General features: G+C 53.4%; 1 protein-coding gene across 1 annotated transcript in view; it reads left to right on the forward strand.

The window, feature by feature from the left end:
* PEPD (peptidase D) overlaps nt 1-18391 on the forward strand; it is a 130192-nt gene that overhangs the window by 17686 nt on the left and 94115 nt on the right. Inside the window, exons 4-6 of the mRNA XM_003937320.4 lie at nt 2831-2894; nt 9103-9150; nt 12135-12196. Coding sequence (XP_003937369.1) covers nt 2831-2894; nt 9103-9150; nt 12135-12196 — 174 coding nt within the window. The remainder of the gene's footprint in view (nt 1-2830; nt 2895-9102; nt 9151-12134; nt 12197-18391) is intronic.

Genomic DNA, 18391 nt, shown 5'->3' on the forward strand with positions numbered 1-18391 from the left:
ATGGCTGAGATGCCCCTCTGTAGGATGCTGGCCTCAAAAGCAGTTCCTTTGTACTTCCCCAGTCTGCTGGGAAGTTGCGTTCCACACCCGTCACAGCTGGAGGCGATGAAGGGAAGGGGCTAGAGGCAGAGCTGGGAATGCATGGAGGACGCAGGATGTCTGTTGTGGAGCCGGGCCGTCTGAGTTGTGATGATCTCAGCCATGCATTTCACTGATGGCCCTGCCTTTTGTATTTCTGGCACATGCTTTTGTGCCGGGCTGTGGGATCAACTTGGTGCCGAGAGTGTAGTTGTTCAGTAGCAAAGGGTCTGCAGGCTTCCCTTTGAGCCGGCTGCACGGTAAGCCCTGAGTCTGGGGCCTCTGGAGTCCAGGCAAGGTGCTTGTCATCAATTCCTGCCCCGTAACTGCTTGAGGCCGTGCTAATGGAGGTGTCAGACCTTGGCCATTTAACTTTTGAGTCTTGTCTCAAAAGCACAAGTGAATGTGACTGAATCATGCAAATTTAATTAACAGCAGGCGCTTGATACCCCGTGATTATTTCAGAGAAGCCAAAAGGGAGAGAAAGCAAGGGGCATTGTGGGCTGCACTGAGTAGCTGATTGATTGCAGTGAGTCCAGCGTCTGCTGGATCCTTGGTGTCCCTGGTGTTGCTCCCGGCAGCCCTCCCGTCTGTCCCTGGGCCCTGTGGCCAGTACTTCCTGGTTTGGGAGGAGAGGGAAGTGGTGGAGAACTCAGAGGAGTGGATTCTGTTTCCTGGGAGTGATGCTGGTCCTTAGTGCCACAGAGGCCGAGAGTGGCACATAGGACACCAGTTCAGGAGCTCACTCATGAAGGTTGTCACCTCTGAATCCAAGGTTCTCTCCCTCCGCCATGTTCTGTGGGGCTCCCTGGGTACAGCATCCTCCATACCCCCCAGTGTTATCGGTACAGGGTCTTGACTGCTAGTTGTCCAGGTTCTTGGTGTTTTGAACAAAGAATTGGAACAAAACACACCAAGCAAGGAAAGAATGAAAGCAGAGATTTATTGAAAATGAAAGTGCACTTCACAGTGTGGGAGCTGTCCAAGCATCGGCTGAAGGGCCTGGGGACAGAATCTTCTGAGGTCCAAATACCCCGTGGAGGTTTCCCATTGGCCACTTGGTACTCACCTCTTATAAATGAAGTGGTGGCCCCCAGTCAGTCGATTGGTTGTGGAAAGCAACCAATCAGAGACTGAAGTAAAGTTACAAAAGTTACACTCCTGTGCAAACGTGATTGGTTGCAGAAAGCCACCAATCAGAGGCTAGAGTGAAGTTACAAAGTTGCACTTATATGCAAATCAAGACTCCCTTGCAGTCAGAAGTACTTTCAATTTCCCATCTGCCTGGAAAAGGGATTAGGGAGTAGCCTACGGTCCTTTGTTACTTAGGCACGAAAAGTTAGGGTTTTCCTTTCAATTTAGTTTTAGGAAGTCTGGTGAAAGAGCCTTAGGTTCCCTGCCTCCAGACCCTATTCTGCCTCACCACCATCCCTTGACAGCCCTGGAAGCACCATCTAGAAACCATCTGCTGTTTTTTTTTGTCTGAGGCTTCTTTGGAACTCAGCACCTGTTGACTGTAATGCAGTGAGACGACAGACAGCGGTGAGGTGGGACCTGGAGCACAGCTGGGGATAGAGCCCCTTGTGATTAGGTGGGGTCCAGGTGTGGGATGGCGTAGGATGGTGTGCGTCAGTGGATTTGGCTCTCAGTGTCTCCCTTGTGCAGTTCGTGTTCCTTTCCCCTCACATAAGCTCTGTCACCAGCAGAGACATTGACGCATCTGCTGACCAAGAGCCTGGGGGTGGCAGCTTGCAGGACCCAGGCTGGAGGTCTGCCTAGCACAGCTGTGACCAAATAGCCTGTCAGGAGGTGGATGAGGGCTGCCCAACCTCGTCGGTTCTGCGTCTTCTCACTGGTGGATTTTTCAGGAATAACGAGTAAGCTTGAGTTTTTCTCATCACATTGAGTAATACTGATATTGACTTTTAAAAAATGTTAATTTTTGGCTGGGCGCAGTGCCTAATACCTGTAATCCCAGCCCTTTGGGAGGCCGAGGCAGGAAGATGGCTTGAGGCCAGGAGTTCCAGATCAGCCTGGGCAACATAGTGAGACCTCATCTCTCTGAAACGTTTAAAAAAATTAGCTGGCTTGGTGGTGCATGCCTGTATTCCCAGCTCCTTGAGAGGCTGAGGTGGGAAAATCACTTGAGCCCAGGACTTTGAGGCTGCAGTGAACTCTGACTGTGACACTGCACTCCAGCCTGGGCAACAGAGCATAATGCTGTCTCTGGAAAATAAAATAAACTTTTCTTTACAGATGCTCCATGCAGACCTGGCAGGCAGGTTGTTTTATGCCATAGAGGGTGGGGTACACTGGCTGGCTACCCTGGTGAACTGTCTCTGGCAGTGAAGGGGGATGATAGGGGTTTGTCTGCAGCGGCTGGCTGCAGGTGGCTAGGGTCATGGAGGAGCAGGGGTTGGTGAGGAAAGCAGGTGTGCTTCAGCGGTCACTTCATGGCCCAGTGCCCTTTGCCCTCCAAGTGTGTGTTGGGCAGACCTGCTCGATGCTCATTGCTGTGTGCTGGCTATGATGGGGATGGGCCTGGGGCTCCAGCAGACCTGCTCGATGCTCATTGCTGTGTGCTGGCTATGATGGGGATGGGCCTGGGGCTCCAGCAGACCTGCTCGATGCTCATTGCTGTGTGCTGGCTATGATGGGGATGGGCCTGGGGCTCCATGGCCTGGGCTAGGAAGGTGGCCACGCTGAGTGTTACCAAGCCCTGACCCTGGCATTCCTTGTGCTTTTCTTTGAGGATCCATTCCAAGGAGCACTTCAAGGAGAAGTATGCCGTGGACGACGTCCAGTACACAGATGAGGTGGGTAGCTGGCTCCTCCTCTGAGCGGCCCAGGGCTTCCAGCACCCCTTCCACCCCTGGAGTTCCTCTCCTTCCATTGCCACAGCTTGCCTGGATGTCAGGGACACTATCGCCTGGCCACCAGCCCCCAACTCAGGGGGTTGCTCCCATTTGGAAGGAGTAGGGAGCAACCCACACCTCAGGCTTCTCTGCAGAGCCATTGCTTTGTCTGGGAAGGCCCCTGACTCTGTGGGTGGAAGTGTCTGGTGATCTGGGTTGTGGCTGCTGAGATACAGGAGTCGTCTCTGAGAGGCGGGCCTGCTTTCAGCGGTGGCACACGGTCTGAGTCACCGCGAGGCTGGGCCGAGGCCTTCATGTGTCTCCAGCCCTGGCTGGCTGCAGATGCCGCTGTCAGAAAAACCCGAGGCTGTGAAAGGCTTGTAGAGTGGTGTTGGAGGTCCCTTGACTTCAAATCCACTTCCCAGTGGGGTTGTCCAGCGGTTGTCCTGTGGCCTGGGTTGGCGAGTGACTGTCCTCTTGGGGCTTTGAATCTGTCCCAAATCCAGGTAGGTGAAAGGGGCTGCCCTGGCTCCTTGACTCCAGCTGTCCTTCCTGGCAATGGGGCAGGGCTGGGACAGAGGCAAGAGCACAGCTGGGAGTTCCCGTGGTCTAAGTGACCAAAGGCCCTGACACTGAACCACTGCCTGGCACACAGGAGGCCTCTGTGCTCCGGCCCGGGGCACTGTCATAATCCCACGTCCTGTGCAGGTCAGTGCCGTGTAGAATATGAAGCACCCAAAGTCCGTGCCTGCAACTGGGAGTCCAGCCTCAACACGGCAGCATCAGCTTTGGACGAGGCCCTCTCGTAGTTACATTTCCCTAGATAGAGGTCACATGTGGGCCATGCTATGAGCCGGGGCTGCGGTGTGGAAGTGGCTAGGGGAGCCGGTCCTGGCGGCCAGGCAGCTTCCCCCTTCCCCTGGGCAGGACACAGCCTGGCCGAGGATGATGGCACTGGGTGGGAGGCAGGTTCGCAGGGATCATGGCTGGGCACACTGCTGTGAGGGGCCAGTTTGTCTCTGCTTAGCATCTGGGGCCCAGCCCGGCCCAGCCAGCTGGGGGTGGCCAGCTCTCTTTTACTCCAGGCAGGCCAGCACTGTGTGTCCGCAGTCAGGCCCAGCCCTGCCTGCAGTTCTGCTGCCCTGGTCTCTGACAGTTTTCCCCTACCCATCTTTTGAGGCCTTGGACCAGCCCTCTGTATCCACTGCAGACCCTGGTCCTCATGGGTGCCCCTTCCCCGAGCCGTCAGGACACGTGGACACTGTGGATGCTGACCATGTTCTGATGTGCGTCCTGCCCTTGACTGTCTTGTATTTGTCTTAATGCCCAGTTCTTTTCGCCCAGACATGCCTCTTGCTCCTCTCCCTGCCCAGTCCCAGGGACATATGGGGCATCGGAGGTGGCTGAGAAGCAGGGTTCACCTCCACAGCCTGGGGCACAGTCCGGTGCAGGCCGTGACCACATGAGCGAACAGTCAACCCGTCACCGCCACTGCCACTGCAGATCGGTGTTGATGCTCTAATACTGCTGCTGGTTTTACTGGAAACAAGGCTCATGTTGACAGCAGGGCAAGCGCTTCATGCCGGGGTGGCCCCCATGGGCTCCAGAAACACCGGCAGCTCTCCCGGAGCCCCTCGTCCCTCCTGCTATGTCCTGTGCTGAGCCGCAGACCCCAACCCGTTGATAGATGAGGCTGAGGCTCAGGGAGAAAGGCCTGGTCCATTGTCGCACAGCTGGAAGGGAGTGGTGCTGGGATGCGACCCCAGGATCGCTAGACCCAGGGGCCTGCCCTCCAGGCCTCCCTTGCCCCTCAGAAAGGAGGGCTGCTGTAGGACACTCCTGCGCAGGCAACTCGGGCTCCCCATGCCTTTGATTTTCTGTGGCTCAGAGGGAGCCTGCCAAAAAGCGCGACCTGCTGGACTGAACCCCCTGAACTGGAAGGTGTCCCAGGTTGCTCAAGGTACCCAGGGCCTGGTGCGTTGTGGGAGGTGACAGCAGGCTTTTTATGCAAAGAAGGGATCCCCAGGCCATTTCTACAGCTCTCAGCCCCCTCTCAGTTGGGGTGGCCTCAGCTGTCAGTGACAAATCACAGCCGATGCTCGTCTCCTCTGAAAAAAGGCAGGAAGCCCTCCATGCCATGGCTAGTCACATGACAGCATGTTTGACATGCTGTTGTCTGGTGGGGCACAGCTGGCTCCAAGGTTCCCTAATCCCCACAGATGATCCTGAGTTTAACTACCGAGAAGGCAGTTCCCCTGGGAAGGGGGCACTCAGCAGAACCCTGAGGGGGGCCTGAGGCTCTGCCATGAAGGCCCCATGCAAAGGCCGGCGGGGTCACCGGCTGCGAGCTGGCAGGTGGAGCGTGCTTTCCGTACACTTGCTTCCCTTTGTGGCGCCAAGCAGAAGGTCCCAGGGTCACTGAGTCTGCTGCAGGCAGGACAGATGTAAGAGGACAGCTGCGGCAGCACAGGGACAGGTTGCAGGAGTGATGGGGTCAGCAGGGGCTGTCACTCTGTGGGACCGCCGGCCCAGGGCCCCTGGAATCTGATTGTTGAAGAATAGCTGCACATCCAGACTGTTAGCAATGTTTCCTTATGTTTACATTTGAGAAACAAATTCAACAATTTAAAAGCAATGCAGGCTGTAAGGTTAGCCAAGAGAAAGGAGAGTAGACCCAAAGTCGGACAAGCAAGTTTTATTAACCCGCTGGGCTATTCCATAACCATCAAAGGAGGCAGCCCTGAACTTACAAAACCAGAGGTTCATATGGGATGAGAGGGGCATAAGGGAGTTTCAGGACTGAGGTCATCTATCAGCTTGTAACAGGCACAGAGATAGTTTGTTAACTTGTGACAGACCTACACTACATCATCCTGTGACTTTTGTGGCAGCAGTTTTAAACAGGATTTTACAGGTATGTGTCAAACAGGAATTTACAAGTATGGATAACAAACGTTTGTTTTCCCTGTCCTCTCCTGAGCTGCCCAGACGACTGTATTCAGGCTTTGCTCAATTGTAGCAGGTAGATAGGAGTTCAGGAATGCAGCTGCAGAGCAATCAGAGTTACGGGGGTCAGCTCGCATGGAGGGAGTTTTCTGAGGCAGCTTGTCCCTAACGCAGGCCACCAGCGTTCAGTACTGTTGGAGGAGAATGCTGTGAAAGAAGGCTTATTTTCAAAACCTTCGGTGCTTGCAGGGCAGAGCCAGCTCTCTGGTGCCTTGCAGGCTTTCCCAGCGCTGGCAAAGGCATATCCAGCTTTTTTCTCCAGCTCATCACCCTGAAAAAGAAGAGCGGCCCTCGGGCCTGGTCTGGGCCCTGGGTAGGAAAGCACAGGAGGTGGGTGGGAAAGTGCAGAAGCCTCTGACTGTCCCTGGGGGAGGATATACACCCACAGGGCTCCGATGAATTCTGCCTGTGACCATCCAGCTCCATCTGCCACAGAGGCCGGGTGCTGCCTGAGAAATCGATGCTGGCAGTGGCACAAAGCAAGGCAGGGCCATTTAATGGTGCGGGGTGTGAGAGGTCCCCAGCGGCCAGCACTCCGTGGAAATGAGACCCTGGGTTGACAGAGCCGTGCTGTCGTGTGTGCTGGGGCTGCACTGGGAGCCAGCAACACACAGCGCATCGTGTTCCCTTAATATATGAGGCATGGAGTCAGGGTGTGCTGACGAGAGTGTAGCACTAATGGGTCTCTGTGGGGAAGGGTGGGTGGAGCTGCCAGGCCGGGAGACGTTTTGCAGCGGCAGAAGTAACCAGGGCCCACTCAAGCATTTGTGATCAATAAAAGATGCCCTGCCAGGACCGGGAGGCCTGGCTTGTCTGAGCACCCGGCTGTGTGGAGCCAGCCGCCCTCCTCTCCTCCATTATTCCTTACCAGCACCTCCCGAGAGTCATCGCCCCAAGAAAAACCGTCAGCCCACCCATTTGTTTTCCTGCTCCTCCCTCCCAAGGACGGTAGCAGATACAGCCCCCAAGTGCCTCCTGGCTCTCTGATTCTGCTGCTGTAATTGACAGACTCCTCCTGTGCCAATGACGCAGACCCTTCACATCAACTAACAACACACCCAGCGCCAGCACATGCAGCCCTGTTCCTTTTAATAAGCCTCCCTGTCCTTCAGGAGGGGCCAGGGGCGTGGAGGAACACAGCTGAGTCTTTCTTCTTTTTTTTTGAATATGGAATTTCATTCTTGTCTCCCAGGCTGGAGTGCAGTGGGGCGATCTCCACTCACTGAAACCTCGGCCTCCTGGGTTCGAGCGATTCTCCTGCCTCAGCCTCCCAAAATAGCTGGGATTACAGCCACCACGCCTGGCTAATTTTTTTGCATTTTTAATAGAAACGGAGTTTCAACATGTTGACCAGGCTGGTCTCCAACTCCTGACCTCAAGTGATCGTCCTGCCTCGGCCTCCCAAAGTGCTGGGATTACAGGCATGAGCCACCACACCTGGCCGAGCCTTTTGTTTTTTGGAACACTGAGGCCAGAGGACACAGCCAGTCTGAAGGATCCTGGGAGATGGTTGGTACATGGAGGATCACTGAGTGAGGAGTGTGGCAACCCTTGCAAAGGTCTGTGGCTTTTGACCCAGCAGTTTTTAAAACATTTAATTTTCAGGAAATAAAGCCTTATATAAGGAAGGATGTTCATCACAGCATTATTTATAATGGTGAATCATTAGATGGAATTTAAGTGTCCTGTAGAGGAATGTGTGGTCTCCTCTAAGAGAGTATTCTACAGCCAAAAGTTCAAATCTGGGCTGCGCTACTATTTTTTAACTGGACTCAGGCTGGTTCTCTAACCCGTAAGCCATTCTTATTTGTGAAACCTGCCTGTTTGCCACGCTGTCTCCCCTTGTGGTTAAATGAGATGCTGTGTGTAAGATGACTGGCACAGGCCGTCATCAGTGACTTATGGGACGTTTACCGTCCCCAGCGGTAGTGACTGCTAAAAATTGCATGTTTGAAGAATCTATAATGACAGGAAATAAGTGAAGCATATAATTTCATATGATCCAAATGTCATTACAGATCTCTGTTTTTATGTGCAAAGCTAAGACGTCCCTGGAGATAGGCTTGTACGTGTGTTTTATCTTTTTATAGCTTTCAGTGCGTTCCAGGTTTTCTTGGGAGGCATCTCCGTATTAAAAAAGGTATATGTATACATATGTCAAAACTTATCAAAATGTCCATGTTAAATACAGGCAGCATAAGTGATCACTCAATCAAGCTGTTAAAACAACAACACATTCTTCTCACTCTCCCCCTCCGATGCTGGTGTAAAGAGTTAGGATAGGGATGTGGGGAGCGGGGAGGGCTGTGGAGATGAGACCGTTCTCTGCCCTGGGGGTGCTCAGATACAAGAGGATCTGCAGCAGCCAAGATCCAGGGCAGACTGAGGAGGAGGGGTTAAGAGAGGAAGAAATTGCTCCTGGCAGGGTGGTTGGCACTTGGCACTTTGCTGCGGGAGTGGTGACTGTCAGTGGGGCAGTAGAGGAGGGAGTGAATGAACCTGCCCAGGGGGCTGGGGCTTCCATCCTGAATATGAATTGATGAGGTGCTGTGATGGGAAGAAGGCATTCAGGGAGAGGTAAGAGCCGGAGCAGAGGCATGCCCTGCACTCAGGTTCAAGGGCTTAGGTGGGGAAATAACTGGCCTGCAGTGGCAGGAAGCCTGAGTGTGTCATGGTGGAGGGACAAAGAGTGGGCTCTGGGGTGGGGGCCAGAGGGTGGGATTGGGGATTCCAACTCCCCTGGATCTAGGGAGGCCTCTGCCCTAGGAACCAGAACCTGGTAGGGCTGGAGCCTGAAGGGTTCCTGGGCCCAGGTCTTTGAGCAAGGACGTTGCAGATGGGCAGAGGGGCTGGCCTTGGAGGGTGGGCGGGGCTGGCTGCTTGGAACCAGGGATACGTGTGCCTCAAGGAAGCAGGGCAGGGTGGGAAGCCAGCCCGATGTAGGTTTGTCCTGTTTGCCCCTTGATGTCCGTGTGGCTTTTAGAAGTCCTTCAACTGGGGGAAGCTGGGTTTCTTCACCTGCAGGGGGAGGGCAGCACCCGTGTCACCTGTCCTAAGGATCTGCTTGACAAATGTGCACTGTCATTATAAAGGAATGGTGGCATATCATCGTCATTAGGTTTTGTGGTTGGTCTAAAGCGGATTTTTTTTTCTGACCTTCTAGATTGCCAGTGTCCTGACGTCAAGGAAGCCCTCTGTCCTCCTCACTTTGGTAAGTGGCTGGAGTCCAGGGATGGAGCAGTGCTTGGCTCTGGAGAAGGTTTTTAGGGAGCCACCTCTCCTACAGAGGTCAGGACAATAGGGGAGGATTAAGAAACTGAGAGGGGTCGGGTGCAGTGGCTCATGCCTGTTATCCGAGTGCCTTGAGAGGCCAAGCTGGGAGGATCGCTTGGGGCCAGGAGTTCCAGGCCAGCCTGGGCAACATGGCGAGACCCTGTCTCTGCAACAGATTAAAAAATTAGCCCCTCCTTGTGGCATGTACTTGTGGTCCAGGTACTCAGTAGGCTGAGGTAGGAGGAGTGCTTGAGCCCAGGAGTTCCAGGGTACAGTGAGGTGTAATCATGCCACTGTGCTCCAGCCTGGGCTGCAAAGCAAGACCCTGTCTCAAAAAATTAAAAAAGAAACCAAGAGGAATTGTCATTGGTGATAAGTAGCAACACAAGCCCAGTCTGAATAGCCAACTGCTGATGGGACCCCATCCTTGAGTCTCCCTGGGACCTGCTGTGTCCTGTCATGAGGATGTGGACAAGACACTACACCCACTCTTAGGGTTAAACGTGGCTAGAAGATGTATTTGTGTCAGGCTGAGCTCGTGGAATTTGTGGATGTGTAAAGCCAGTTTAGTGGGTACCAAAATACAGCTAGCTAGAATGAATAAGATCTAGTATTTGGGCTGGGCGCAGTGGCTCACACCTGTAATCCGAGCACTTTGAGAGGCCAAGGTGGGCAGATCACAAGGTCAGGAGTTTGAGAATGGCCTGACTGACATAGCGAAACCCCATCTCTACTTAAAAAATATATAAAAAATTAGCTGGGCATGGTGGCGTAATCCCAGCTACTTGGGAGGCTGAGGCAGGAAAATCGCTTGAACTTAGGAGGCGGAGGTTGCAGTGAGCTGAGATCACCCGTCTGCACTCCAGCCCAGTGCGAGACTCTGTCTCAAAAAAAATGATCTAGTATTTGATGGCACAACAGAGTGACTACAGTCAGCAATAATTTATTATGTATTTAAAAATAACCAGAAGAATATAATTCGATTGTAATAGAGAGGATACATGCTTGAGGTGATGGATACCCCATGTATTCTGATGTGATTATGCCACATTGCATACCTGTATCAGAATATCTCATGCACCCCATAAATAGATACACCTAATATCTACCACAAAAATTAATAATAAAAAATTTAAAAAGGAAAAAAGAAAGTTTGCTCCTACCCTCTCTCTCTCCTGTTAATGGGAACTGAAAAACACACCCTTGTTGTCTGCCCTCAAGGTAGCTGAGGCGTGGGGCACAGTGACTGACTGAAGGCCCGGGGTAGGGTGGGGAGTACAAGGAGGCCTTCAGGTATTCTGGCAGGATTTGGGGGGCACTTGGGCGGTGGCGTGCCCCCAAAGAATTCTCTGGAATTTCTCAGAGAAGTGTGCTTTCTTACACTTCTTTCAGCATGGGAGTTTCACATAAGAGGCACGTCAACAAGCCTTCTTCTCCCAAAGTGACCTTTCTCTCTTTTCTGTTTTTTTTTTTTTTTTTTTTGAGACAGAGTTTTGCTCTTGTTGCCCAGGCTGGAGTGCAATGGAGTGATCTCAGCCTACCGTAAACCTCTGCCTCCCGGGTTCAAGCAATTCTCTTGCCTCAGCCTCCCGAGTAGCTGGGATTACAGGCATGCGCCACCATGCCCAGCTAATTTTTGTATTTTTAGTAGAGATGGGGTTTCTCCATGTTGGTCAGGCTGGTCTCGAACGCCCAACGTCAAGTGACCCCGCCTGCCTCGGCCTCCCAAAGTGCTGGGATTACAGACGTGAGCCACTGTGCCTGGCGTGTCTCTTTTCTTAATTGGTTTTTACAGAAATAGTTTTTCTTGGTTATTTTCTTTAGCACTTGGGCCTCTTTTTCCCCCTTTGCTGTCTTGATGGTTATGAGGGAAGCTTATATGAGATGATTATGGTCATAGCTGATCCAGTGTGTTTAATTTGGTTATACGATTAGACATCAAGCTGAAGTTCTGGGTAAAGAAATGGTGATATAAAGTGCCTTGCCCAGGTCAGGCATGGTGGCTCACACCTGTAATCCCAGCACTTCGGGAGGCCAAGGTGGGCAGATACACTTGGGGCCAGGAGTTCAAGACTAGCCTGACCAACATGGCGAAACCCCGTGTCTGCTAAAAATATAAAAATTTGCCAGGCATGGTGATGCGCACTTGTAATCCCAGCTACTCAAGAGGCTGAGGAGGAGAATCACTTGTACCTGGGAGGTGGAGGCTGCAGTGAGCCAAGATGGTACCATCACAGTCCAGCCTGGGCAGCACAGCAAGACACCATCTCAAAAAAAAAAAAAAAAAAAAAAAAAATCAATAAATAAAATGCCTGGCCTTTCTGGGGAGGGCCCGTTTTTCTCTAGATCCCTTGGGTCTCAACTCCTGTCCAAGTTCCATTTGGAGTTGCCTTGGAGTTAAGAGAGAGATGTCATCCTGCTTCACAGCAGTCATGCCAGAGTCTGGTCCTGCACGCCTCCCCAGAAGGGCTGGATTGGACAGGACTCTTTTGGATGTTATACAGCCAGTGGGGAGTGTGTGCAGGAGAGGGAAGATGGGCCAGGTGGGGAGAGCAGATTTGTGGTGGGAGTGGCCCCGGACCCTCACCTGTCCCTGGACAGCCCTGGCTTGTTTCAGCAGAGAGCTCTGACCTCCATGGAGAAGGCCTTGCTGTGCAGCTGGGATGCTGCAGTGTTTGCGGGGCTCCCACTTCCTCCTCTTGGCAAGTGGCAGCAAAGGAGGGCTGCCCTTGTGCTGGGCCTGGGCCTGGAGCTACCTGGCTGGGTGGCTCATTTGTCAAGGGAAGGCAGGAGGGGATGGGCTGGCTGGGGTGCAGGGGATACCTGTTCTTACCTGTCCTCAGCCTGACTGGAGGCCACAGGGGTGCAGGCTGTGGGGGTGCCATGCAGCCCGTGTGACATGTCTGTGTTCTTTCTCTCCAGCGTGGCGTCAACACGGACAGCGGCAGCATCTGCAGAGAGGCCTCTTTCGAGGGCATCAGCAAGTGAGTCGTGGGCCCCGGGGACTCATTCCTCACCCTCCCTCACTCCCACCTCCACCAGCAGGTCCTTCCCAGTCTACAAATAAGACATGAAATATGCAAACTTCTTTTTAAGGAGTTTGGGCATTTTGAGGAAATGTTTAGAAGCATAATTTGCCAAAAATCACCTTGAAGGAAAGAAAAAAAATCACCTTGAAAGAAAACATTTTCTTGAAGGAAAGGTACCTTGTCTCTGTTTAAATGCTCAGGCCGCCCTGGCCACCTGGCAGGGGCAGGGGCAGGCGCAGGCAGGGCTGTTTACCCTCTAGAGACTGGCTGTGAGCCCCTGTGGTCCCTGCATCAAGCACCCCCCGTCTTTTTTTTTTTTTTTTTTTTCCTGAGACAGAGTCTCACTCTGTCGCCAGGCTGAAATGCAGTGGCGGGAGGGATCTCAGCTTACTACAATCTCCGCCTTCTGGGTTCAAGCGATTCTCCTGCTTCGGCTTCCTGAGTAGCTGGAATTACAGGCATGTGCCACCATACGTGGCTAATTTTTGTATTTTTAATAGAGATGGGGTTTTGCCACGTTGGCCACATGACCTAAGGTGATCTGCCCACCTCGGCTTCCCAAAGTGCTGGGATTACAGATGTGAGCCACCGGATATGTGCCTGACCCAAGCCCCCTCTCTTAATCCTAGTCATTATCCCCTTCCAGCCCGGCTCTCAGCAGCTCCCTCATGTCCCCTGCTGTCCCAGTCCCAGGTAGGATCCCCTTAATCTCTTCTCTTGACCGAGCTCCAGGCTGAGCCCCTAAACCCTGCTTGGGAAGCAGTTCCCCTTTTCTCTCCAGGTGGAAGGACAGACCTTGGGCACAGGGAAAGAAGCCCCTCTCCTGCTTGTCACCCCTCACCCATGGCCTCTGGGAGAGCTGGAGAGGGCGGGAGAGCCCTGCCCACTGGCTGTGCCTGCGTCCCTGGGCTGGCAGGTGGCTGGCCCTGGGGTCTGTGGCCTGCATTGCTGGCTGGTGCTACAGCAAACAAGGCCCCCATACTCGAGACTGCCGAGCATGGACAGTGGGCAGCTCCGAGCCTCTACTCCAGGACCTGGATCCCCAGCCCTCCCTTACTGTGCACCCCCTGCAGCCTCCGTGTCCTCTGTTGTCCTTTGGTGGGCCAAGGCAGTGACGGAGGAAGCGCCTTATAATTATGTATGAGCCCAAGCTGCTGGAATCTCTATGTGTGATGCAGGGGTGATTAGGAGGGATTAAGAGCTCATAAATATGTATCACCTCCCCCTCCTGGCGGGGCGAGGAGTAGGTTTGCTTCTTTTTCACTGCACCGATCTTTGTGTCCTCTGGGGAGTTTCCCCAAAGCGGCCCCACCTCCCATGCCTGGCAGCAATTAGCCCAGCTTGTTGAAATGCTGGCCATGGAGCTGCTCTCTCTCCAGTCCCCCAAGGCCCTCGGAGCAGGTATGGGCACAGCCAGCTGCTGCCTGCCCCAGGCCCGGGGCTCTCCGAATCCCCCCAGCCTGCTTGGGGCCGGGGCTCCAGTGTCCTGCACACTTTCCTCGACCATGCCATGGAACCTCTCCGTGGCCTCTGCTTGGGTCTCTGCAGCAAGGGGACCCTCAGCTCATCCATGTGTGACCTGGTGCTGCCTGGGTATGTGGTGAGCACTGGAGGAGATCACACTCACCTGGGACTTGGCACAGAGCTGGTGCTCAGTGACAGTTGCCCACGAGCAAACCCCAGCAAATCCCATCGCTCCTCTGTGCCTTAGTCTCCCTATCTGCGTGGTGGGCCAGGTGGACTCCAGGATCGCCGATTCCCAGTTTCCCAGATATCAGCGAGCTGTGGGGCTTCTCAGCAGTGACGGCCTTGCTTGTCCCTCCAGAGGTCTCTGCTGTAGAGAATGCTGAGCGCCCCCCGCCAGGACCACGTCTGGTAGCTGTGTGGCAGGCAGGGTTCTCAGCAGGGAGCTCAAGATGTGGCCCCTGAAGCAGAGCTCTGCCAGCTGCTCCTTGAGATTCCCTGAGGGAGGCAGGCGGGGCCCTCATCAATGTCAGTGAGTGTCAGAAATCAAAGGCCTTGTTACCCAGAGAATTAACGCGGTGTGACCTCTCATCCTAGTCTCTGTCCCCTGTTGCTCACCAGTCCCTGTGTCCCCTGCCAAGACCCCAGAGGAGCCCATGCTCTGCAAACCCCCCACCCCACCCTGTCAGCATTGGGACACTTTTTGGAGAGCTAGGGATAGCCTTACTTTCGCACCGTCTCCGCAGGCACCAGGCTGGTACCTCTCCAACCTCTGATCCAGGCCAGGCAGGGGCTGACTGGGGGAGGGTGCTCACCCAGCCCCTCAGCTGGGGGCTGGGCTGAGACACCACACCCACGCTGGGTGCTGGCATGTCAGTTTCTACACCCACCCGTCAGGCTGCTGGCCGAGTCTCTGACTTGGCTGATGCAATGCACTGCAGGTGAGAATCCTCGTGGCCGTCTCTGGCCTGCTCATTCTACTCCATCCCCTCCTTATCCCCTGCTGGGGGTCCTCCACCCGTGTCTCTTCCGTCAGGGCCTTACCTCATCATGTCACCGGGGTTGCTTCACTGGGACAGGAGCCTCTGGCTGGTGCCCGATACCCTGTATTCCGTGGGCCCTGACATGGGGCCCCAGCCTCTACCTCCAGCTGCCCCCAGCCCCTTCCTTGTGGACAGTCTCATCTGCATTCCTGGGGTCCAGATACAGCTCATCTCCCTGCCTTCCACTCACCCAGGCCACCAGCGCTTCTGTGCCGGGCTGGGCAGAGACCATGTCTCCAAGGGCCGCTGCCACTCAGTAGCCGCGTTCCCTGGCCTGCCGGGTGCACCTCCAGCTGCTAGCCGGGATATTAATAGCCTGTTTCCCAAGCAAGATGAATCTTGCTGTCATCCTCATCTCCAGTACGCAGCTGCTTCCGCCCTAGTTGCCTCTCACCGCTCTGATGAAGCTCTGTGCTCCTGGGTTGTCCTTTTTGACCCTTTCAGATGTCTCTGACGCACCTTGCACCTTCAGCTTAGATTGACCTCCTGCTCTAACAGAAGTTCAGGTTTAGTCTCTTGGTTTGACCTGATGGGTCCCTCCAGCTCCCCTATGCCCTGGCCTACAAGAAAGAGGAGCTTGTGGTAGACAGTGACCCCCACTTGTCCACCCAGCCTAGACCCTTGGAACCCTGGTCCAGCTGGACAGTTGGCTTGGGACCCCACCATTTGGGGCTCCTCGGAGTGTCTGGCCTGCGGTCTGTTCACTTGGGCTCAGCCTTAGCCTCAGACCTCCATCTGCCTCCTCCGATCAGGGTCAGGGCGCTGCTGCCTGCAGCAGGAGTGTGTGGGGTCTTGAGATGTGGGGATAGCAGAGGACAGGGAGCAGGAGGGATGGAGGCAGAGGCGGGCTCAGGGTAGTGGGCATGCACCTGGCCAGAGAGACCAGAGGGAGCCCCCTGTAGCCTGGGGCCCCTGGGCTTACCGAGGGGCGTGGCTCAGCATGATGACAGTAGTGTGAAAGGCGCTGGCCGGGACAGTCTGTAGGGCCTTCTAAGTGGGATCTGGCCCAGGCTGCAGCTCCGTGTTTAGCTTGATTGGAGCAGTCCTGAGGAAGGTTTGGGAAGACCAAGCCTTGCTGCAGGCTCTGGCAGGAGGGGTGGGTGTGGGCGTGGAGTTGGATGCTTATTACCAGGTCCTGGTGGGGCTGTGATGGGGGAGCTGGTTTTGGGGGCAGGGAACTGAGGGAAGCTGAGGTAGGGAGGGGAACCCTGAAGGAAGAGACTTGAGACTTCCTCTTTTGGACGGCAGGCACCACGGCTCCCTGGAACTCCTGGTTCCTGAAGACTGGGAGCAAAGTCAGACATGGTAGATCTTCGAGAGCATCTAAGGAGGTGGACTTTAGGGTAGGTTTTCCTGAGAGAGCGAGACTGACTGTGAAGAAGAGATGGTCTGTTGGGGGATTGCTGCAGGGGCCAAGTGGCCTGAGCTGAGGGCTGCCTGTCCATCAGGTTTCCATGCCTTAACAGGGGTACCCTCTTGGCACAAGACAGTCACCTCCTAGACAGGCAGAAGCTGTGCGCAGGAGCTGTGGGCAGGGGCAGTAAGTGACAGGGACTCCGTTTTTTGCCATTGTCTGGGAAAGAAATATGGTCGGTATTTTATTTTACATCAACCCGTTATTCAGGATAAGTGTGTTTCTTATCTTTTGGCATTTACTTACATGGCCTTGCATATTTGAAGACAGTTGGTTACAAATTAATCCCACTTAAACAGTTAAAGTTGAAATGCTGAATTTGGGGGTTGCTAATGCAGGAATATTAATATCCGAAGATGTGAATTTTAAAAACCAGGAAGTACAGGGACATTATTAAAACTTGATGATTATAGCAAAATGCCAATCTGTGATTTGAGGACCGTGGTTTTCTGGTTACTGTTAACTTGAATATCAAGTTAATTTTTAGGATCGGCTTGCTTTTTCTTTTCTTTTCTTTTTCTTTTTTGAAACGAAGTCTTGCGCTGTCACCCAGGCTGGAGTGCAGTACTGCCATCTTGGCTCGCTGTGCCATCCGCCTCCTGGGTTCCAACATTTCTTCTGCCTCAGCCTCCTGAGTAGCTAGGATTACAGGCATGCACTACCATGCCTGGCTAATTTTGCGTTTTTAGTAGAGATGGAGTTTCACCATGTTGGCCAGGCTGGTCTCAAACTCCTGACCTCAGGTGATTGGATTACAGGCGTAAGCCATGGCGCCCTGCCAGGATTGGCTTTCTAACTGGGACCTGTGGAGATCTCAGTGAGGACAGGGACTCTCAAGAGGTGAGAACCTGACCCAGCTGCCTTGCAGGGAGTGGAGTGGAGGCGCTGCCTCATCGTTGGGTGAGAAACTCCCAGGAAGAAGCCAGTAGCCTGGATGGGGACTTTGGCCCCTTCATCTCTGAGCCGCATATAGAGCTCATGAGGAAATTACACTCTGCTTCTAGGGCACTACTACCTCACAGGCCCGGAGGGATTTCGTTGATACTTTGACACGATTAATACATGCTCATTGTAGGAAATGCTAACCAGTGTGGAGGCAAAAACAAGAACTATATGAATTTCATTACCCATGGTTCAACCTATTAGCCTTGTCTTTTGGATTCTTCCATGTGTCTCTGATCATGTTTCTCTGAGTATATTTTTGTGTCTGAGTGTGTGTGTGTGTGTGTGTGTGTGTGTGTGCGCGCGCGCACATGTGTATCTATGTATATACATTGATCTGTATGTGTCTGTGTGTACCTGTATGTGTGTATATCAGGGTGTGGATCTTTTTGTGTGTCTAAGTATTTGCCTGTCTCAGTATGTGTGTCTATATCTGTGTGTCTGCATTCCTCTAAGCATGTGCCTTAGTGTGTGTGTGTGTGTGTGTGTGTTCCTGTGTGTGTCTGCCTGTCTGTGTGTGTCTGTGCATATACACTGGGGTCTGTCTGTGTGTGTCTGATCATGCCTCTGTGCACATGGCTGTGTGTGTCCATGTGTGCCACTTTTCCAAGCATATGCCTGTCTCTGTGTGTCTTTGTATGTGCATCTGTGTCTGCGTGCTGAGTCACTCTGTCCTGGGTCACTTCGCTGCTTGTGTGCATGTGCACGTGTGTATGCATACGTACGTTGAGTAAAATGAAATGTTGTCGGTGTGTTTGGCTGCTGAGTGGATCAGCCGCTGCTTTTCCTGAGGTCAAAGTCGCATTTGGTGCAGTGGGAGCCACAGTCTATTTTGTAGTCTTGATTTATGTCACTGCTGCCCTGTTCTTCACTCTGAACCACATTGGCGGCCTGTAGTCTCTGATATTTCGTAAGTAAGGCTTTGATTCCACGACATTTAGGTCGACTTTGAATCATATGGTCCTGTTTGTATAGTTGAGGATCCTGAATGCTTCAGAGATCTGGAATCCTCTCAGCCTGCTGGTACCCCCTTCTCTCTCCTCTCCTGTTCCTGACCCTGTTCACCTGGCTCAGCTGGGAATAGGGCCGCTGGCCTCACAAGCATGGCAATATGTAGGTATTTTCAACACCATTCACGAAGCCCTGGAGAGTCCCTGGCTTGCAGGAGGACAGGAGGTCACGATCCTGCATGTGCTTGTGTGTACCATTGTGTGGTACAGATCTTTTTTTCCTTTTCTTTTCTTTTTTTCTTTTTTTAAAGAGACAGGGTCTCATTCTTGCCCAGGC

This window comes from Saimiri boliviensis, chromosome 14, assembly GCF_048565385.1.
Source record: "Saimiri boliviensis isolate mSaiBol1 chromosome 14, mSaiBol1.pri, whole genome shotgun sequence".
Taxonomy (NCBI): Eukaryota; Metazoa; Chordata; class Mammalia; order Primates; family Cebidae; genus Saimiri; species Saimiri boliviensis.